General features: G+C 36.7%; 1 protein-coding gene across 2 annotated transcripts in view; it reads right to left on the reverse strand.

Moving 5' to 3' along the window:
* Positions 1-1,105: 1,105 nt before the first annotated feature.
* LOC120626960 (AN1-type zinc finger protein 6) overlaps positions 1,106-23,507 on the reverse strand; it is a 31,003-nt gene continuing 8,601 nt past the window's right edge. The window contains exons 2-5 of one of the 2 annotated variants that reach the window (XM_039894778.1): positions 15,246-15,576; positions 10,871-11,011; positions 2,169-2,310; positions 1,106-1,377 (exon numbers count right to left, since the gene is read on the reverse strand). In XM_039894778.1, the coding sequence (XP_039750712.1) occupies positions 1,229-1,377; positions 2,169-2,310; positions 10,871-11,011; positions 15,246-15,344 (531 nt within the window). In that variant the 5' untranslated portion in view covers positions 15,345-15,576 and the 3' untranslated portion in view covers positions 1,106-1,228. Of the gene's footprint in view, positions 1,378-2,168; positions 2,311-3,193; positions 3,723-10,870; positions 11,012-15,245; positions 15,577-23,507 lie in introns of those variants that run through there. The other variant, XM_039894777.1, reaches the window with a different exon arrangement.

Here is a 23,507-nt window from a genome sequence, read left to right on the forward strand (position 1 = left end):
ACAATAATAAAAAGAAATAATTGTCTTTTGACATATAGATAAATTGCCCCGATCAGAAGCAATTCAATAGCAATTACGTAGACTCCTCAGAATGATAAAATTCCTTTGTTCATTCGGTATGAGGCCTTTATACAAAAAGCGTTACTAAAAATTTAAGCTCACGACGACGTATATGGACCCTTTACACTTTGGCAAATGGGCAAATGCAGGTGACAAGTGATGAGTTAACGGGTCAAGTGTTAAAAGCAACCAAAACTAAACCGTAGTGACCATTTTGATTTTACTAGTCACCGTACTCCACCGGCTCCTAACATAGAGTAAATCAAAAAAGAGCGGCTTTTATTTATATTACGTGTATTAAGCAAAAAATTATATGGAGCAAGCTTAAATTTTAATAACCGTTTCAGTTTTTAGTATTTCATGCGACACTCAGTGCGATGAAATGTGCAGTGATTTAGAAATTGTTCTATGCTAGGCTCCAAGATATAAAGTTGGGTTGTGATTCAGAAATTGTTATAAACTAAGCTCTCCAAGATATAAAGCTGTGTTAGTCCTAGAGGCGATTTTTCATAACCACCATTATAATTGCGAACATTAGTTACAAGCCAAAATACCTACTAGAATGTACTACCAATAATAATAATAATAAGTCAGAAACATTAAAGTGGCAATGTTAGTCATAAACCTGTGCAAATATCTGATCAGAGACTACTTCATGAGGGTGTTTATATGCAGTATTGTACCTGAAGCCCAGATTAATTTATTAGGCATATTCAATTCGAACATATAGCAATTTACGTATAAACATTAAAGCATTGTAGCATTGCTTGCACAAAAAATAGTTTATATAATTCAACTCACGCAAAGGCTTCAAACAATATAAGCACAACACAACCGAACCCATCAATACATAGTTAAATATAACTTATCTAATTCGTCACACAAAATTAAGTAAAAACACTATGAGGAGTACACGTGTTTGCCATCACAATTTATAATATATAAGTATTTTATTTATATATTTTTTTAGTCAGTTGAGGTATAGTTCCGAGTAACTTTTACGGTTTAATTTTTATTTTAACACTTTAGAGCACACACGGTTTACCGCAATTGTTTGATGCGTTGGAGCGTGGTTAGCGCTGACGGGCGCAGAGGTGTGTTGCGCGGAAGACGCGCGGGTGTTGCGCCGGTGTTGCGCGGGCGTAGCGAGGCCAGGTGCGCGGGCGGTTCATATCTTGTGTATCTTCTGGGAGACGACGACGGGGTTGTTGCGGCGAATCTCCTGCGCGCCGAGCTCCCGGTAGTCGAATGAGCACTCGTGCTTGTCACTGTATCGGTGCACCGCGCAAAAGAGACCTCCGCAGCGGCATTCAAACCCTGGTCAAAGAAAGAAAAGTATTTATGTATCATCATCATCATCGTCATCATCATCATCATGTCAATCTATGGGCGTCTACTGCTGGACATAAGTCTATTTTATGGAGTTCTAAATACCACGGTATTGTGCCGCTTGGGTCCAGCGACTCCCTGCGAGACTGGTTTGATGTTATCCGTCCACCTCGTCGGGGGGCTGGCAACGCTGCGTTTACGGTGCGAGGACGCCATTCCAACACATTGATCACTACTAGTCTATTTCGGTCGAGCATCGATAGGGTTTATCACACTTAACTGTTTGTTTTGCTATTATAAACCTTTATATTTTGAGGATTTTAGTGTATGTATTTTTAGTTGTGTTTTATGTTTAAGTGTATCTATTTATTGTACCTACAGCCATGCCTCTACATCTATTTCTTAAAACGCCTTTGATTGCCTGGAATATATAGCTGTGTAGCGATAAGGCCGCCAAATCGTACCTTCTTCCGTTTTTTTTGCTTGTACTTGTACTTTTTTAGTTATTTTTTGTTTTCAATGTTGTGTACAATAGAAGTATATTCCATTCACCTTGGGACCCGATTCCCTTAAGTCCCTTGGGCTATTCTGAGCTATTTGCCCCGCCCATTGCCACTTCAGCTTCGCGACTCGTTGAGCTATGTCAGTAACTCCGGTTATTCTAAGGAACTTCTTCTACATTCCTGATTTGATCACACAGAGATACTCCAAGAATAGCTTGCTCCATTGCCCGCTGAGTAAAAAATATATCGGTATATCGGGTAAATATATATAATTACCTGTGAGTCCAACCTTCTTGCGGCAAACGGCGCATCTGTTCTTTTTCTTTTTGTCCTTGCTGGGGTCTTTGTCGTCGGCGTCAGTGTCCGACGCGCCCGTGCTGGCACCGCTCGTGCCAGCTCCGCTCTCCTCCTCTAATTTCTGCAAAACATTATACGGCACATCAGTACAAGACAAAAACAAAAATGGTTGAGAGGTTCAAATGTTTCGTCATTTTATAGAACGCAGGCTGATACAGCAGTTCGCTTTGGAAACCTGTTAAATGATCCATCTTTTGCTATAACGTTAAAATTATCTAACTTTAGCCCTGAGATTTAGATTTTCCATTGTTTCATTATTATAATTAATGTAAAATGATTTGATTAAAAGAGGCTCTAAATCATTCAATAAGGTTTTTTTTATTAATTTTCCCATAGTTTCCAAAATAGTATTTGGGGGGACGAACTATATGTGCACATTAGTCTGTATAAGCATTGGAGCTATGACAAACCATGTGTATGTCGCTACTGAGTAACGGGTTAAATGACGAGCCGAAATACCTAATCAAGCTCTCATAGATATCGTATCTGACAGTGCATAGAATAAGTTTATTATTTTTTTTTATATTATTGATGTCATACAAATACTATACAAAAAATTGTTATGTCGATGTCACCCACATCCGTATTTATAATACTCTTTTAGGCCTTCGCCTTGAATATGAATCTACTTTCTCTCGCTGTTGTTAAGATTTAGTGTAAAGAAAGGTGTATTTTTGTAACGAATTATACGTGAACAAATATATAAAGATGTTGCTAATCCAAGGCATCCAACCCGCGTCCACAATGGTCTGCAAATTTACGCCCAATCATAAAACGCACCGATTTAAGTGAGTCTTGTGATTGGTCGCATGTAGGATTCCATCGGCACGTTACCTTCACACGTTACACGCGGCCTTCAGTATAAAAACGGTCCAAGTAATACAGATGCCACCAATGTTAAACACGATAAGATGTATTTTAAATAGTAATCGATAAAGACCGACCCGTTTTAGATTTTTTTTGCTACTTCCTTCTTCTGAATGACCTTTGGGGCTAGCTGGGGGATCCTCCTCAAATATTTGGAGTTCCTCCCTAATACCAACGGTCTTTTTAAGTTTCAATTCAGAGTGGCGATCCTGATGTGCACGCCTTATCTTTGCGGATGTCTTCTCTTCTATTTTAAGCTTCGGAGCTGTGAGGCTATCGGCTTTTTCACTAGTTCCATCCGGCGTTGGCAACGGCGTGCTGTCGTTTATTTCGACAGACAATCGTTTATTTTCGAAACTTTTTGATAGTGACACACCGACACTATGCTCGAGGGAGGAGTTTTGGTGGCTGTTGTTGCTAGATTTGCTGTTTCTCCTAAGGGCTTTCTTGAATAATCGCTTCCCTTTAGATTCTTTTTTACCAGAGTCATCTTCCATAATTGTTATGTTGCTATATAATTAAACATTCTGAATAAAATAAGATATGTTTCTGTTTTTTTAGATTGTTCTGCGAAAGTCATTGATAGCCATATTTCAAATAAGTAGTCACTTTATCGCACTAAAATATGATAAAATTGGCCGGCATTTTCTGTATACAACAAAAAAAGTTACATTTTTATAATATTTAAAATAAATTTTAGTTTTATAAGCAGTTATAAAAATATTGTTTGATTTTCGTGGCACGTAAAATGTCTGTTTGACGTGAATTGTAATTAAAAAAATAAATAAAATCCACTGTTATAGTGTGCCAGTGTTATGCCAAAATAACCCTAGAACGTAACGCTACCGAAACTTCGACCGATACATTACCTATCCCATTCAATTTTAATTACGATTTTTTATAACGACAATCTCACACTAAGTGATGATGCAGCCAAGTTGTAGATACATCTTCCACTTGCAGGGACACGGAAACGCGTTTCCACTAATGACAAACAAGGCGATGCCTAAGCAAGCATCACCTAAACCATTAGGCATCCGATTTAAGCGTTTCCTAGGCTGAGTGAAAACGGGAACAAACTTTCTCTTACAGAGAAAGTGTTCCTTTGTTCTCATCTTCTCTTGTTTATCAGTCTTAAAGGGCAGTAGCTACGTCATAATATATTAAATTAATGTATGTTTCAACACGTTCCAGTAAACAGAGTGATATGGCGACACGTAGCATTCACGCGCCATTATAAGTGCTCTTCCGCATTACACGCAGAAACGTTTATGAGGAACAAGATCGATCTTCCGACAGATCGGCCGTAAATGGCTTAACCATTGAAGCAACCGGTAATAAGGTAAGCTGTAATTTCTCAATACAAGTTCGGTATTATAAGTGGTTGCTTCCTCGCATCACACATGATTACCTAAGTTAAAAATTGCATTGATAATAAAACTAAAATGTTCTTTATTCAAATTAGCATAAAGACGGTACTTTCCATGAGTACATACATTTTTCCATTGCAGCAATAACTAAATTCTTTAGCGATTCGATAAGACTAACTTAGAATAACAAAATCTGCTACTGGCTCTTTAGATTTTTTATCTGTTTATGAGTTCTGTAGATTGCCAACGTGACCTTTTCATTAGACCTCCGCTGTCGGTCAGTCAATCCATTCGTCTGTTTTTTAGCGAGCCGTAAATAGGTAGAGAGTCACAGTCTTGGTGTTTTTATTGTTTATTTGGTGTTGACAACGTTCTTGGCCAGTCGTGATTGATTTGGCGATTAAACTTTAAAGTGGCGTTACTTATAATACCAAACGTTAAAAATAAATCCTTTTATCAACTTATAGAATAAGAAATCTTTTTTTTTTTAATTTGCGCTGCGCTGAAGCGGTGATAGAGCCTCCCTTTGGGGGAAATTGTTCGATGGCCTGCACGCAACTCTGACATTTCGGAGTTGAGCGTTTTTTAAATTTAAGAAATTAAAAATATCATTTGCTTTAACGGTGAAGGAACCCATGTTGCCCTTTAATGGATTGGTAAGGATGATGATGTTATGTAAATTGTTTTTAATTTACCACCTATATTAATAAATTTTGTACATCGGCACCTACTTCCAGTAAGGCAATTACGAATAAAAATAGAAATAGCGACATTGATTTGTTTATATTAGTATTTCGCACTGGTACGGGCGGCGATTTCGTCCTTGTGTATTCATTATTCACGTTCCCTGTATTATTATACATATAATATTTTCTAATATTGAAATTACGAAAATTACTGTGTGGGAAAAGTATATATATATATATCAATGTCATAAATGCAAGTGCGAGTTAGGTCGTTTGACACCTGAACAACCCAACCGGTACGGTTACTGAAAAGTACAAAGGGTTCATGAAACATTGTTCCCGAGGACTGGAAAACTTTCCTTTAGAAAAGACCCATAGGAACCCCACACTTTTCCGGGATATAAATAACTATAAGTTATGGTCTGTCTAGTAACGAATGGTCCACAAACTAACAGTATTCTAAAAATCACGTGAATATATTATAAGCTCTGTTGCTGCTGCATGCAATCTCATCTGGTGGTAAGTGATGAAACATTTTAGATAGCGGTCTAACGTGTTGAGGCTTATAGCAGGTATTTTAAATCTTAATCGACGAGATATCGTCCCGGAAAGCTTAAACGCTTGGCGGCACGTCTTGCTCCGGTGGGGTAGTAACTAGCCACTGCCGAAACCAGGCGAGACAATAGAAATTATTAAATTCCAAAATTGCCCCTGCCGAAGACAGAACCCGTGACCTCCGTTGATAAGACCACAGTGCTCATAATTGCACTATCCCTGGCACGTCGCGTACTTTCGCATTCACAATATTAATAGGGATTTTGTACTAATGCACATTACACAAGCAACCCCCCGCGAAGCCCGAACGCGTCAGCTTATCGTAAATACATCGAAGAAAATTGCGAATGACACAGACATCGAAATATCCCGTATTGTGTATTACAGCGGGGAAAATAACCGCTACTGCATCTGACGTCTCTTCATTGTGAATGGTATATATGGGAACGGCGCAACTAATTAATCGACGTTTAATACATTGTGAACGGAATATTCAACTAGTGACGATCCGACAAGGCCGTTCGTTATATAAGTACACGAAACGCGATGCATTTGGCTCCGATGTTAAATGGGAACCTTGCAGTTCAGACACATCAATTTGAAAGAGGTGATTAGTTTGTTTATTGCATTCGTTTCATTATATACTGACGGACTATATAAATTGCACATCAGTGAAAATCATCGCGTAAACAGAGCAACACTTAGCAGGGCACGCAAGGAACACGTGCCGTCATGTATCCATGAATGAATGAATGAATTAGTAAACTTTTATTGTACACCACATAAGAATACAGAAAAATTATAATAAGTTTTTAAAACAAAGTATACTATTTGGCTGTCTTATCGCTACATAGCGATCTCTTCAAGGCAACCAATGGCGTACAACACAGATTAAGAAGAGAGAACGTGGTGCATATAGTATATATTATAATTTATTAATGATTTCAAATACTGTTGTTATGTAGGTAATATTGTAGTTGTTAGGATATAATCAACTACGGATAACGGAGGTCTCTTAAAAACCCCGTTTGGGCCAATGATTATTAGTAGTGGGTTTAGCCCTATGTGCATCTGAAGTTGTCCCAGTTTTACTAGATTCTCTTTCTTTCATAGGACACAGAGTTTCATAGATATTAAGTATGTGCAACACGTTTCTGTTGCATATAGCTCCTGGATATATTATTATTAAAACCGACCACAGAATATAACATGCGTTAGTTAACAATACGTAGAAAATGCGCTGCTTTGTCGTATAAAGGCATATGGTTTTTATTGGCCTTTGTTCAACTCAGCACAATCACCATTGATTGTAAAAGCTGTTCTTATGCATACGCATACGCATATACAATGTTTCCCATTTTCTTATTTAATTTGCTCCCTACATGATCAAGATCACATGAGATGCTTTGAGGAAAATTGAAAATGCGCAGTAGTAAATTTTAAATTGATTGCACACTACCGCAAACTCCGCAACCAATGCTTTTCTTCATTGCTGACGTCACTGTAGGACGACAGCAGCACGAATCGACCGCATCCAACACACATACAAAATGTTGATGAGTTAATGTTTGGTTCGCGCTCTCGTTGTAAAATTTCGATGTATAGCTATTGTTTGGATTATTTGTATGTCAAATATCAGATATCGCAAACGTAACATCATAAACGATCTTTTCTCCAAAAGCATTTGTCGCAAGAGACCCAAACCGCTTCTTTCTTTAACGGTGAATGAATACGGCAATAATATTTCTTTCTTAGACTTTTTTTGTTGGTGCAAAATTTAACCATCATCGTATTTTATTTTCATGTTCAGGATTTTTGTATGTTGTGTGCAACAAATAAGTAATCATCATTCACTCATTCTTCCATTCATTCATTCCTTCTATCATTCATACCTTCATTCATTCATTAATATCTTTATTAAGTCATTCATTCCTTCATTCATTTATTCATTCCCTCATTCATTTAATCAATTTTAATCAGAACTATCAAGCTTTCTAGGTTATGACTCCATATTATAATAAATAAGCATTGTTCTATTCGGTTAAACGTACTTTAATGTACGAGCTCGACGTTCCTTTTAAGTAGTTATTCATTCAAATTGAGGTATCGTGTCACCAAACAGCCGCCAAGCATTTCTTTTCACTTAAATGCAGTCATAAATTGGTAACAGAGAAGGCGGACTTAATGTTAAAGTATTTTATACTAATCAATCTATGGACGTGCAAGAAAAACGAATATGGGTGTTCACAAACACATATAGTTAGTCCGCTCAAAGACTTTGCATTAACCCACAGGTTATACATCCCGTATTGGAAACTACTTGAAGATAGATAATTATATTCAACACTACTTTTTTCACGTTAATTAGAACAATGAAATAGCGGAAAAACAAAATACTACTACTTTGATCATTATAAATATTAAATCAATGATTCTAAAAATTTCGATTTCAGTTCAGCGCGACGTACTAATATATACTGTAAGTGTACAACACGTGTCGTGTCTTTGAAATAATCTGCGCTGCCTTTTGACATGAGTCGGAGGCCGCTTTGTGTTTGCTTAGCAAAGCGGTCAAAATCAATTTATACAATAACACTATTTTTTTTTCAAATTTAAGGCAGAAACGCTTTCAACTTACCTTTGTATCACCACCACCACCATTTACAAAATAAACAAGTTAGTGAAGTTATAATTATATTTTATGTGAAGTAAGAACTACCAACTAAATACAGTCACATTACTGTATTTATATCACTTATCGCTATTGCGAGATATATCGCAACCACATAAAATAACCAAAGATAAACAAAAAAAAAACCGCAATAATAAAAATAAATTCCTCTACTAACATACCGAGTACAAAATCATGGTTTTTAAAAGTAATAAATCAATTTTTAGTCTGTTTGATTTTACTAAATGGATAACTTGATTATATTCTAATATCATCACTCATTAATTAAAATCTAATTGGTAGATATGAAATCGACGTCGTTGATCCATAGCAACTCGTCAGTAAGGAATTCGTAACGCCACATTTCAAAATTTCACTAATATAATAAACGCAGTCTTCCTCAAAATTTGGTAATTTTTTGTAACAGTCAAACAACATTCGTAATTTTATTTCAAGTATGTTAATATCAGCGTTTTTGAAACGTCAAGTATATCCGCTGGTAGTGATTCTACCACCGGTTCTGACTGCTGAAGTCTTGCCAGGAAGAAACTCAACAGTTACTCTTTTACAACATCCGCATTTTACATACAATTTTTCAATTAATATTCTGTCTTGTGAGAGAAGTAACGGCTGCCAACCTTATCATTAAGAATTCATGAATTGTACAGTATACTCGCTGTAATAAATGTGTTTTAACTCAGTGTTTAAACTTATCATTGGTAGGTCCAAAATTACATTAGGGATCATGTTATAAAAAAATATGCTCAATTCCAAAAATTACTTCTTCAACTTTCGCAGTGGTAACTAGTTTATGTGATATTTCTAATAATTATTAAAAATTATATTTCTTTGTAAATATATTGGCCAGTGTAATAATATGTGTTTACAGAATCGTCTACATAAGACATAGTTGATTTTTAACAGCGCGTCAGTAAGATCAAGGGACTGATCCACTTGCAATGCATAAACACAGATGCTGGTAGATACATTTTTAGATCGAAGTCTGCGTTGTGCATCATCCATGTCACATATCAATATCAATGCATGCCAACAATACATTATCATTAATTATAGTTTCCTTCATTGTTCGGAGCCTACACAAATACCTAAGTAGATCTTGTACATTCGTAGCATAATACGCAGTTATAAAATGTAAAATAAAACAAACATCTCGTTCACAACGGTATTGTTCCGCGCTGTTATAACTCGGATCAGTTCCAACCAGTTAATGCTATGCAGTAAAACTATCGGGGTACATACAGAAACCGTAACCTCGCCCGCCCCTCATACGCACTTAAAAAAAACCCAAAAACTTTAACTATGGCACTATGACTAATCTAACTAGTGATTGGTGGTTTTGCACCTAGTGGCGAAAATTGGACGTCTTACAAAGGCCATAGATATACCGAGACGACTGCAACAAACGCGCTACGGAAATATGTATGACCTTTCCTTGATGGAATAACGTAGAAATCCCATACTTAATTATTGTAACATTAAGGCTCGCCACACATAGGGGCAGACCGCGCTGCGCCGCAAGCTAAGCAATCTCTTCAGATAATAAAACAGACTAAAATAATCCATCGACTTAATGCTACGACATTCATATATTTTTATTCTTACGCCGCAGCCCGATGTTTTAGCCAATATAAATCATTATTAGGATATATAATCATCATCATCTCATCAACCCATTACCGGATCGGCTACAGAGCACGGTTTTCTTCCCACAATGAGAAGGGTTAAGGCCAGTGCCCAGCTCATTGGTGGACTATAAGGATACAAAAACACTAAACTTTGCTATAATCCACGACAACTAGACAAATCTGCATACGGTGTCATTTATAATATCTTTAAACACCACACAGATATACCAGTGAAGTTTTTATAAATAATAAATAAATAGCGTGAAAAACACTACAAATATGCCACGTTATTTAAAGCTACATGGGTACGTCGTGCGCCGCGGTGCGGTCCGCCCCTACATGCTTCGGCGCAACAGTATCTTTAGTATAAGATTTGTACGCTCCTTATTGAAAATCGGTTTCGACTAACGGTACTCTGTGACGTCAGAGTAAAATGGAATTCATGCACCTTTTTTTTTTGTTTTAAAGATTAAATTCGTCTTACCAAATTAAAAATCAGAATTATAAATTAGAAACATTAGGTCTATTTCGCTTCGAAAACGACTCAAAGATTTCGAGAATGCAAATGTTATTCTAAATTCCAGTCGCAATTGAGGAGTAGTTTTCGAGTATCGAAATACTTCGAGGAAAATTTATGACTTAAAGACCTCAGCTAGGGGTTTTGTAAAAATTAAAAGTCAGAAGTACAAGATTTGCGACTCTAAAACAAGTGACTATAGGCCCATTTTACTTTGACGATATAGGGTTTGGTATGCGAACCGCTTCTCGATTGCGAGCGAGCAAATCTTGAACAAACGCTTCAGAAGTATTAAAAATGTGGCCTCACGTCTGTAAGTTGCATCGGGCTGGCGGGCAGCGCGGGCACGGTGGGCGCGGCGGCGGCGAGCGGCGTGGGCGCGGCCACGAATGACGACGACACCGGCGACGGCGTCGTCGCGGGGGGCTGCTGCTTCTTCTTTAGGGCTTCCTGCAATTTAAGTATGTGTCGGCTCAGATATCATCGTGATCAACCCATTACCGGCCTACTACAGGGCACCGGTCTCCTCTCAGAATGAGAAAGGTTGCACGCTGGCGTGACGCAAGTGCGAATAGGTAGACTGCATACGCCCTTGAGAACATAATGGAGAATCAGGCATGCAGGTTTCCTTACAATGTTCTCCCTCACAGTTGAAGTAAGGGATATAATGCTAAAATGCATATCTAAATGCGAAAAGTTAAGAGATATGTCCCGGGGATCGAGCTCGGAAAGAGGTGCTGAAGTCTCGGATATGGGATAACGCCTTTCGGGTATCTGCTTCTACTTGTATAAAGAGAAGAGCTAAGAGAGTGGGAACATACTTTGAAGAAAATATTGCATTCTTTACATCTACTTCGATAGCGAAAATCTGTTGGCTCTTTTAGTTACGTGCTACAACACCTGTAATTTACCGCAATGTTCCTCGAAGCGTAAAATTAAGCCATATGCGGAATGTTGTGATAGTCAACTTGGGATTTGCGGAGTAAACTAAGGATTAACGGGCTTAATCTGAGGATTATCTTAGGCTTAATGAAAATGTCTTTAACCTCACTAATTGTAATTGTCACCTCAACAAAAGGTTAAGTGGAGAACAGAGTACAAAAACAATATTTAAAAAAATGCTCCTAATTTTAGAAATTACGCTGATTTAAAGGGGAATTTAAAGATTAGTGGTTGTTCCAAAATGTATAATTTCAAGGAGGATATCTCGGTGCAACACCGTCTCGAAATGGTGAACCTTGTGCCATGCGTGTTTACTGAGATGATTTTCTTTTTATTCATTACTGTCATTCATTTGGCATTTTTCACATAAAGAATTCAATTTATGCTATAGTGTTTTGTATTCAGGCCATTTAAATGAAACAAAAATGACTTAATTCATTCATTCACGGCTTAGGGCGTCATTTACTCGAGCTCGAATGAACGTAAAATGAAAAGTCTGAACATAGAAAGTACTTTAATGCAGGTTTACCATTTTTCCCGCGTCTTGCAGAAGACGGATGCGTGTCGCGCAGTAAGAATATATACACAAGGTTATTTCTGTGCATGCGAAAATCCTATATCGTATGATTTATATTGTACAGGATTTTCATTCACTAATTATATTAACAATGCATCTGAATTTCCAAAGATATTTCTCCAAGCAACCCATGAAGAAAGAAATAAAGTGGACAAAGAAACCGTCGACGCTTGTGGCATGCGAACCTATTAGCGTCGAGTTTTGTTTGTGTCTTTTTGCCCATCCTTTGATCAATTGATAAAAATCATACGGATTCTAAGGAGCACGATTTCGTTTCGATATATTCGTTCATTTTGGTTTGGTCATGTGCTTTGGTCTATGTCATGTGAAATGAAACGAAAAAAGTAAACTTTCGTTTCAGAGCATCCCAACCGAATGTAGCGTCTGATACCATCAAAGATCCATTTGGCACAGATGTCGACAAAAATAGTGTAATTTGATGCCAAGAAAGGATAAGAGGTTCAGGTGTTACTATAATATTTACAAATAATTACTACTACATGTTAATATTACTTATTGGTAACTAAGTAATATTAAAAGTACTTCCTTATGGACAAGTTCCTGCCTTTTAAAGATTTTGTAAAACAGTAGTGACATTCACTTCCCTCACTGCATTAACGTGGTGCCAAAAAGCGAAACAATCCAAATAAAATATCGGGCTGTTGACCTCAAAAAACAAAACAGTAAAGACTGCTGCAGACGTGGGCGAATTAAACACTTTCGAAAAATTATGTTAACTATTTTCGTGCTCGGATACAGATAAGCGCGTTTTTACTCTCTTACTGAGAGCATAAAGAAATCTTTAAGTTCTTTGATGAGATTGACAGCGAAAATAAATTAATTGAGATGTTGTCCGTCGACGTATAATCGATATAATTAAAATCTAATTTATTAAATGCACGTTATATCAATCGGATTGAAGCCACATAGTGATATGATAGTTTTATATAGTGATTTGACAGATTGGTTATCTGGAACTAAGCGACAACTCATAGCAAAAACCTCAACACACGAAAAGTGAACCTAGGTTTTTATAGAGCAACGGGTATGTAGTCATCATCATCATAAGCCTATTAAGGTGCACATCCAGGTAAATGTCTTCGTCGTCACCCAGGTGCTCGAATACGGGTTGGCGAACTCGTAACGATTATCATAACGTCATGTCAGTGCTCTCCGAGGCACGGGGGTGAACACTGCCAATTTCCTAAATTCGTACTGAGAATTTTTAACAGAAAACCTAATGACTCTTAGGACATGACGTACAACAATAATAATTTGAGTATTAGCCGTAATTTCAGACCCGTTGTCATGGATCGTAGTCACGACAGGACTGCAAACTGCAGACTGCAGAGGTGCGGGGTCCAGTTCAATATCACGGGCAGAATCTATTTACCCGCCAACCCGAACTGTTTGATTCACTTCATAAACAATGTAACAATGTAACTTTTTAACTCCCGACGCAAAAGAAGTTTGAAAGGTGAAATTTCAAATCAAAGCTATACGCCAAAACGAAATAACGAATTACATTTTTTTGGCATGGGCTTGAATAGCAGAATAATTAACGTTATATTAAAGCAATGAAGCAATGTCGGGGGTTATTGAATATTTTAATTCATTAATTTTGAATAATTCATTGCTGCATTTCTTAAAAAAAAATTAATGGAATACTGCAATTAGCCATTATAAAAAGAACTAAACTTATTTTATAGTTAACCCTTTTTTTCGAAAAATATTCCCTTGGAATCATTGGTTGTTTGAGTATTTGCTACCTACGCCCCAACTTTAAATCGAATTGAACTCCGAAACTAAAGTAATTTGTTAGTTTATAACTAGTTAGTTAGTCAGTTATCATACACGCTACATTTAGAACATATTATTATGTTTGAAAATAGAAAGCTGTATTTGACGACAATCTTGGCGCAGCGGTCAGCTGTGGTTTTAAGTGGGAGGGGTCCCGGGTTCGTTTCTTAATTTAGAATTTATTTTGGAATTTTCTCTGATCTGGTCTCGTGGGGGGGCTGCGGCTGTGGCTACTTACCCTACCGACACAGTCGTCGCTTAGCGATTTAGCGTTCCGGTACGATGTCACGTAGAAACCGACTAGAAGAGAAGTTGGAATCATCCTACCCAACAGGGTATGGTCTCTAATACAAATGCTTGTAATACAAATATTACAGGTTAGCCCGTTACCATCTTAGACAGCATTACCACTTACCATATACGATACGATATAATTCTTGCCCTACACGACTCTATGTTTCCAAAAATTGGACAAAATGAATTATGTGAAATGATACAGGGGTATTACCTACACGATTCCCCATATAGTTTTATCGTAAAGACAATTAAACAATATTGAGATCAGGAGTTAAACAGAAATGCCATTTTTAAGTGCCCCGCAGAGGTATTTTTATGCGTGACAAGAATGAAATCGACACTTTTAGTTCTGGCATTTACAGCTGTTAATAAACTTATCAAAGTAAACATGTTTTTATGTATTGTAATGAGATTTTGAGGGTCAGTGAGACGAAAGTTTAACAAATACTAATTTGTTTGTATTATATTATCTAGCATGAACGTATCACGAGCCTCAAAAACAGAGACAGAGTGTGTCGTTCACGGTATTCGCAGATAAAGTTTAGGCACTCCACACTAGAAAAAGGGCAACTGGTAATCCAAAATAGTGCATACCCGATTTAAAATCTCGCTCTGTTCATAATCACGAGCCAATCTGTCTTACTCATGTAAATTCTTACACGTTCCTATTGTGAAACTCTGCTTAGTTTACTGATCATTGTATTGAGGTCTTCCAGAGACTACAATAAAGCCTACATTATCAAAAAACCGTATTTAAGTGATCTATCATCGTCATCATCATCATCATATCAACCTATTACCGGCCAACTACAGGGCACAGATCTCACAATGAGAAGTGTTAAGACCGTAGTCAACAACGCTGGGTCACTTCGGAATGGTGGACTCCACACGCCTTTGGGAGCATTATCGAGAACTGGAAAAGAGGGAGGTTTACTAAGAGGTGCGTGCTTGGATTCGAACTCAGCACCCCGAAAGTGAAACCGAAGCCATTACCACTAGGCTATCACTGCTCCGTAAGTTTAAGTGATCTACTAGATGATAATCATAAAAACAAACAACAAAACGTACCTTAAAGCAAACTGAGCATAGTCCATCTGTGGAGGGGTTTCCGTAGAATCCGCAGCCTGAACGGCACAGAGCCTCCATGGGGTTAGACTCTCTCTCCATAATTCCACGGTTATATTCACTTTTAATAACAAACAACAAAAAGTTCACGTACGATTGCACTATCAGTATATTGCACTCGTTTGTAACAAAATGTTCAAAGTAATCACAGTACAATGCACTCGGTTATGTTTCGTTAGGTATCCCTGGGTCCGCAGTTTATGCGGTACGGCGGCTCTCTATAAGCCGTCGAAGTGAGCTGCTACTTCTTTCTGTGTCAGGATCGCAAACAGCCCTGTAACAAAGAGAATTTATATTAATTTTCATGCCTTGAAGAGCAATTGCGGAAAGCGGCCCTAGTCTGCAATTATAGGCAGTCTAAACTTATCTAAGAAGCTTCGCGTAAGTTCGTCCATTCTTATGTACTGCCGAATGTCGAGTTTTTCATTGTTTACTATGAATCATGGCCGGATACGTTGCCAGTTACGAAGAGTCACGTTGTAACGCTATTCTAGACTTGGGATATGGCGATCCTACTACCCTCGTATAAACATATGTCGTCGCTACGTCTTCGCCGATTGCAACTCCAATAAACTGCACCGTTACCTCAATGAAACTGTATGAATGAGTGGTATCTTTAAATTTTTAATATCATTCTTGATACGATAGATCGTTCAGACAGATTGCGTGTTACTTATTTCTGTGTTGCGGTGCTTTTCAGAGACGCTCACATCAGTAATTCTCAGTGTAAGTTTTTCCAAATGGTCTCTTTCATAGAAAACCGAATTTGACGGTACCTGTTGTACACTCATTACTAATTTTGTATGAAGATGACCCATCGCCCTAAGTTAACAACTGACCGAAAAGTTGAGAAGATTTAAGCAACTGGTGGTTGTGGAATAGTTAAATCGTAATAATTTTATCAAAGAAAAGAAAGAGTTAGCCGTGACTAAGGACGACGACATAAAGGACAACTGGATTTCTAAAGTCTCGAATAAATATTTTTAGGCGAAAGCTTGGTTTCGAACTGAAAAACCCCAAGCACGAGGGCTGTAAATGTGGCTTATTTTCGTATTTATGTAATGAGGACAAATAAATTGTAATTTATATCAATTTTAATAAGAAACAAAAATCAAAAATTTTTCCTTTATGTTTTCAGTGTAAATATTTATATTGCGGTCTTAGTTGCATCCTCTTCAGATGTCTGTCAGCAAAACAGGTACGCCCATATGACGCATTCGCGGGTCACAAGCGGGCGGGCATTATAGAAAGTGGTATCTAAGAGCAAACCGCGATTTAGCAGAGGCAAAACATAATATGCATAACGGCAGGTTTGCATAACAAGAGAGAGCTACAGCTACGGCAAAAGTGGAACACGAACGCAGTCCGCGCCCCGCGTCAAGGTCCCGCCTGCGCCCAGTCGCCAACTGTGATAAAACTTCGCTAACCCAACCAACCATAAACTTATGACTTACTAGGCATTGCTTCACTTTTGCCACTCCCGTTAACTTAGAAATATTTAAGTAGTTTTAAGGGACGTGGCAGCGAATTTGGAAGCCACACTAGCCTTAGTTTTAATTTCTTGAGTTAAACCCTCATCCTAGAAAATTAAATTGTAGGTAAACAGCTAAGCTTCATAGGTGCCCATGAAAGGTCTTTTTGAATAATATTTGATTAGATTTCACTGAAGAAGTAAGAATCAAATTCTTATTTATTGATGGTTTCCTAGTTATTATCATACTGAAAAAAGGACGCTAAAATCTATTCACTGGTGTCATCCACCGTATTACAGAACTAGAGAATTTTAACAAAGGCAGAAACTTTTGGCACTTACAAAAAGATTTATTTGAAAAGGTTTTAATATATTAATTACGTCGTTAGCTGTAAAGATTATTTTATGGATACACTCACTTTAACAACAATTATAAGTAGGTATATCTAATAGTCTTTGTGTTTTGATAACCGTTTATGCAAGTAAAGTCCTCACAAGAATTTCGTTTTATTAATTTGACAATAATTGTCCAAAAACAATCCGCAATTAGCTATTGTTCGTGATAGTATCCCTGGCTTAATGTGACTCTGGGCATATTGTGAAACTATGGTAATTTATAGTACACATTACATTTTAAAGTTGAGGTTGTTTTTGTTATCGACAATGGCAAAATGTTAGCGAATAACATTCGTGATCCCCTTGAGCTTGAATAAAAATAATGTGAAACAAAGTATTTGAATTTCTTACGCAATATCCAATACGGTTTTTGTGAATTTCTAATATTCTTTATTGTACAAAAACTAACTCAACTAAGACATCAGTGAATTCCAGACTGATATTGAGAAACCAAGTCTGTGTATGTGCAAAAAGTTCCTCTCCAAACAATAATAAAAAATAATATGATTAGGATTTTTAACAGGTAATTCGCGGTCCTTTAGTCAGTTTTCATTTCACGAAATTCTTAATAATAATACAGTGAAATCCAGACTGTATTTTTCTATGGGAAAAAGTACCTTATAAATTTTATTACATATGTTTACCTATTCAAATTTCAAATATCCTGGAAACATATAATTGACTTCTAAATGTTTCTATATTGAATCTTATAACACTACATAATTTATGGGTGGAATCAACGACAAAACAAGTGTCAAACAGTTCATCCGCCCGGAGCAGCTTTCTACGACATATTTTGTTGTCAGTTGTGTTTCATAAATAACGTCGACTCGCGTCATTTAAACTGGGACGAGTCATATCTTTAACGTTTTAGAAAAATTCTATTTGGGAACAAGATCACGAAGCGTGCACCAATTATCGTGATATTAATGAAAGTGATGGTGAGTATAGAGAGCGAGGTTATTACACTGCACACGCTCCATTATACCATTTTCTATTTGACACATCGGTGTGGTGTCGTCAGAATCGTATCTTACCGATTAATTATTATTTGCCTGCCCCTGCACTGACTGTGCAGTCATTATTACTGTTAACATGCGGAATATTGACAGTTATATTGACGTGTGTGTGAATGGAGTTTCAAGTTTATCGAGAGGAATCCATTGATTTTATTTACATTATAAAAATATCGTAAAAATCACCCGTCTGAGCTACTGATTATAATTGTAATTAACAACTAGTCATGATGAATTGAGCGACGCGGTAGCCCATAAATCTAGAAATTTAATTGATTTTAATACTATTCAACAAAAAACTTAAATTTATACAATTTTTAATAGCTTTCGGTCATTTGACACGTTCATCTTATGCGAAAATGTGCGATCAAGTCTACCATCTAAAAATAAAGTACTTAATACGTGTACCAAGATATAAAATAGTATAATGAACCGAGTAGTGCGGTCTTATGAGTTGGGAAAGTCATCGACCGGGCGGGATGTATCGCAGAGGTACGCTCACACCGTGCAACGAGCGTACTCCGCTATGCTCACGGGTAAACGCAATCAGTTATATCGCAAGAGTTTTTTACGGTCTGAGTGGTAGTGCAAGATACGCACCACTATCTAAGAATTTTGCGTTCATTCAGAATCACTTTTAGACTGAAATACTTTTTACTAATACTGTTAGGAGTGATACGTGCTGTTTAAATATAAACTTTTATATCATATTTAATTACTCTAAGTCACGAATATCGCTTATATTTCGAAATATGGAACGTGCCTTGTATCAAAACTTCATGATGCAATACTTAATGTAGCCGATGGCCATAGTATTCATTCGTGTGCTCAGGGCTTAATTTTACTAATCGAACGCACATTTTATACGATGAATTTACAATTTTGTAACAAAGCTGAGGTGGAAAAATTTACGTCACAAAAGACAAGAAAATTTATATCACAAGCCGCATAAATGTTTAAACTAAACTAAATTGACGGATCTAGAAATAGTGCTATCCTTATCGACGATGCTCAATGTGCAAATGGAAGACTTACTTTTAGACTTTTAGACTTAGACGTAAATAGAATCGGCATCAATATATTTTAAATGCCGGTGTGTAAGCCCCCAAATGCCACCATGTGTAACAGTATAAATGCATTTCTGTGAATTTGACACACGTGTAAAAATTCGACCGCCTCGCAGTGCAAAGTCCAGGTATAAAATGACGCGACCAGCGCATTCCTAAGACGTCTTGGATTGTCTACGCAACATTTTAAAAGTAAATGGCGTAGAAGCTACTACACGTTCAGTTATGTTTACACAATGTTAAGATGCGCAGTAGGTATCTTGTGAGTTTAACAGAAATGTGATATAATAAAAACGTGCATAAATTTCACAATTAAAGTAAATTACAAGAAAAGAGACATCTGTTAAAGTAAAGTCGAATGGAAGTAAGTAGAATATTTTTTGTCATTACACTCCCGTCTAAAGGAGTTGTATGTACACTAAAGCCGACAGCCCGACAACTCGCTGATTTCATGCCGCCGATATAGTTAAAGAAGAAGAGATTTAAGACATGAGGCTGTCAATTACTGACCATTTCCTCAGCTGACAAATCGCTGGGCTGTCTGTGACTTTGGTCTTTGGTGGGTAAACTACTCAAAAAAACTACAGCAAGTCTACTTAGCATGGTTAGCCATGGAAAGCAGAAATACAGCTTGTTAAAACGGTAGTTATTAGCTTGAACAGCTCTTTATTTGTTTTTAAATTTAATTAATTGATTGATTATAACCCATTTCAAGTGATAAATTTTCTTGTGCCTTCCAATGCTACAGTTGACTACCAGGAGTTGTTCAGTTTTTTTTTTTATAATCAAATATTTATCAATATGTGGTATATTATCTTTAGCAATATCAATATTTTTCCACACGAGCCAATTATTTAATGATTTCTGCCATCAACTCCCTTTACATTTGACATTGTTTCACTGATGTCGCTCGGCTAGGAAGGTTAATTTAAAAGCAGCCCTGTCATTATATTGACAAGTGGTGACGATGAAAGACTTTGGCAATACATAATGTGTTCTGTATGACAATATATCAAACTATACAAACAAAGTAAATCACGACGACAATTTTAATGTTATAACCATACTAATGCTAATTTGATACAGCACCGTTGTTGTTGTTTAATATCCCAACAACAAGAAAGAATCCTCGAAACCGGATGGACCGCAAATTCACACAAACATTATATTAACAATTGAGGTATCTTTTTAAAACACTTTATTCCTTATCTCACTATAAAACGTAAGTGCAAAAACCAATTTATTACGTCAAATATGTTACCTTATTACGTCATAATACGAATAGTTACTTCAAAACAAACTTCAATGAACCAAATAAAAAAAACACTAAACTAATTCAGGGCAATCCTATGGCGTAATACGATAGCGCAAACCTATGGATTTAATTAGTTTGCAACGATGTTTAAAGTCGGTAAATAGATAAGTGTATACCTTTAGAGCTTCAAATTAATAATAATCTCTGTTTTAAAGAACATATTCTTGCACCTACCACTAGAATTCGTCAATTAATTTACGTTTTTAAAAATCTGCGTCATGTGGCCGATTCCAGACCTACGTTACACATTGATCTTGGTAAATGTCATGTATCGTTTCTTATTGTATTACTTCTTGGGGTGGGTCAGATAACTTACTAAAACCTCTAGAAGCTGCGCAACATTAATTATTCCGCTTATCTCTTGTTTAAATCTTGTACAGTTCTCACTGTACGACAAATATATATCCTTAACATAGTTATACAACTACACTGTTGTTTTACCTTACACCCAAAAACTTTAGACAAACGGAGAAAATACAATAATTGTTCAAAAAACCATAAACATAAAGCCTCCTTTTAAAAAAAAATTAAGCCTTTTCTAGGACCGCACGTATACAATAAAATAAATAAACAAGCATTTGTAAATCCTCTCAACAAATTATTACTAAAAACTATTAGCTAATCTATATCTTTCTCTCCTATCAGAAAGGAGGCATGTGCGTTTATGATTTGCAACTGGCGTGGCGTCGCTATTTTGAAACATAAAAATCATGGTATAATGCACCCTAATGTTGTTCAATTTTCAGTCGCAGATACTACTACAAATTTTTTTATTTTTTTAACCGTGCTGCCAAAAACAGTTGTTTCAGAACTGAGGTAAAAGTTGAGCTTTAATACGCTGAAGGTAACTTTCGTTTTTCTCTGCGTTCCAGCGTTTCGTTACTCCAAACAGACTCTTCGATTGCGAGCGTAGTACCTCGTACTTAGGTTACAGGCGTGACATCTTATGAAATAACATCGGTCGCCAAACCATAGGTAACCATTATGGTAGTATGTCAACTTTTTACTACAATTCAGGCCAAGGCCAGCTAAACTATCATTAATATCAGAGTTACCAGCATGATTATGGTAAACCAAGAAACGCTTCGCCACGTTCTACGTGGGCTCAGCCATTTATCAACCTATCGAAACATTATCTTGTTACTGTACATTATAGTCTACTATCTATAGATAGCAGATATCAGTTATGGTGTGTCTTCAAAACATCTAAATATAAAAAAAATATTTACATTATACCTACATAGAAAATTCAATTAAAAAAGAATAAACAAAGTTTGTACGTCTCTTTCATTCCCTTCTCGTTGTGAGAGGAGACCCGTGCTCTGTAGTGGGCCGGTAATGAAGATTATGTCATTACAACCTCGTGTTGAAGATAGCAGCTATTAATAACTTTCTTTACTTGAAGATTTGGAAATAATAAATACATAAAGGATTTTGCAAGAAAAGATATGCCGATTTGTCGGCATATGTATTATTTCAAGAGCTGTAGCCTGTATATATATATATAACTACCAGCAGCCGCAGTGTTACCCGCGTTGGTTGCTTGGTTAGGACGTGAAAGAATCGATAATAGGTGCAAAAATACGAATGCTTCTGTAAAGGGTGGTTCCCATAGAAATTTGATGTTTTTCCAGGATCAAAAGTAGCTCCGCTATATCCGCTGTTAATGTTCGTCCATTCAACTAATACTACTATGCCAGAAATCGAGTCGATTGGTTGCTTAGATAAGGTGTAACGTAAGTATGGATTGTTTTAAGTAAAGATTAAGTTTTTCCTTTTAAAGGTGATCTTAATATCCCTTTCAACAGTACAAAGCCGGACAAACTTATTATATTATATTATATTGCCCAAAGATTACAAGTAACTTGTCTAAATGAATTCAGGCCATGAACTGAGTTGGAGTACCTACTTTGATGTGAATGTGACTAGAAAGCAAAAGTTATTTTCTTATAAGCATGCGTCTTTCTAAACATGAAGGTCGTCACCAATTACGGTACGGTCTGGATCTTAGATCATTATTGAAGGAGCGAGAATAGAACATTTAATGGCGGTGGGCGCTACTAAAATATTGTCACTTGTTTTTTGTAATTTTTCTTTTATTCGATGAAATATTATTATATTTTAAAGTAAGTAAGTAAATGACCATGGCGTCTAACCTAGAATCGTAAAATCCTGGAAGGGATATGGCAGCTTATTAAATTCATTAAATCCGTTTTTAAGCGGTATTGTACAAGATTGCTTAAACCACCCATGTCGATATAGATATAATAAATTCGTGATGGCTTCATGAAAACTTGAACCGGAAACTTTATACGCCTTGAAACTTCGCTGTACCAGATAGTCAACAGTAAATTAATAAATTATAATATTTTGGCAATTATATTTACAACTAGTTGACCCGCGCAACTTCGTCTGCACCGAATCGGTTATTAGCGGTTTTAATATCTTAAAAAAACTTAGAAACGAATTGCAGCGCTATTTACCAGGTTCAGTTTTATATCTTAACTATGTTATGCGCGGCCGGACGCCCCGCTGCATTTTTCATGCTTTTTGTTTCTGTACCCGTCACAACTTCTAAGCGATAGGTTCAAATTGAATAATTTAAAAAGGAATTTGCAGGTATATAATAAAAATTATATTTAAAGTTATAACGAGATCAATAACTGCAAACGCTATCTGTGTTATATAGGCGCTTTGTATGAATGAAAATGGTTACACACAGCAATGATCGGTCTAAAAGTGTTTGTTGTATGCAAATAGAAACCAAAAAGTTTTCCTTTGACACAAGCAAAATACATTCCATAGTCCATGTGGTATCCAGCGGTAGCAATCGGCTTGTGTCCAGTTTCAGTAAACGCAATGGAGCCACGGTCTCCACTGTCGCTAACAAAAAGTATAGTCGTTTGCATTCCTCCTTAAAGTGGGTCTTGCGTATCAAAA

Source organism: Pararge aegeria, chromosome 10, assembly GCF_905163445.1.
Source record: "Pararge aegeria chromosome 10, ilParAegt1.1, whole genome shotgun sequence".
Taxonomy (NCBI): domain Eukaryota; kingdom Metazoa; phylum Arthropoda; class Insecta; order Lepidoptera; family Nymphalidae; genus Pararge; species Pararge aegeria.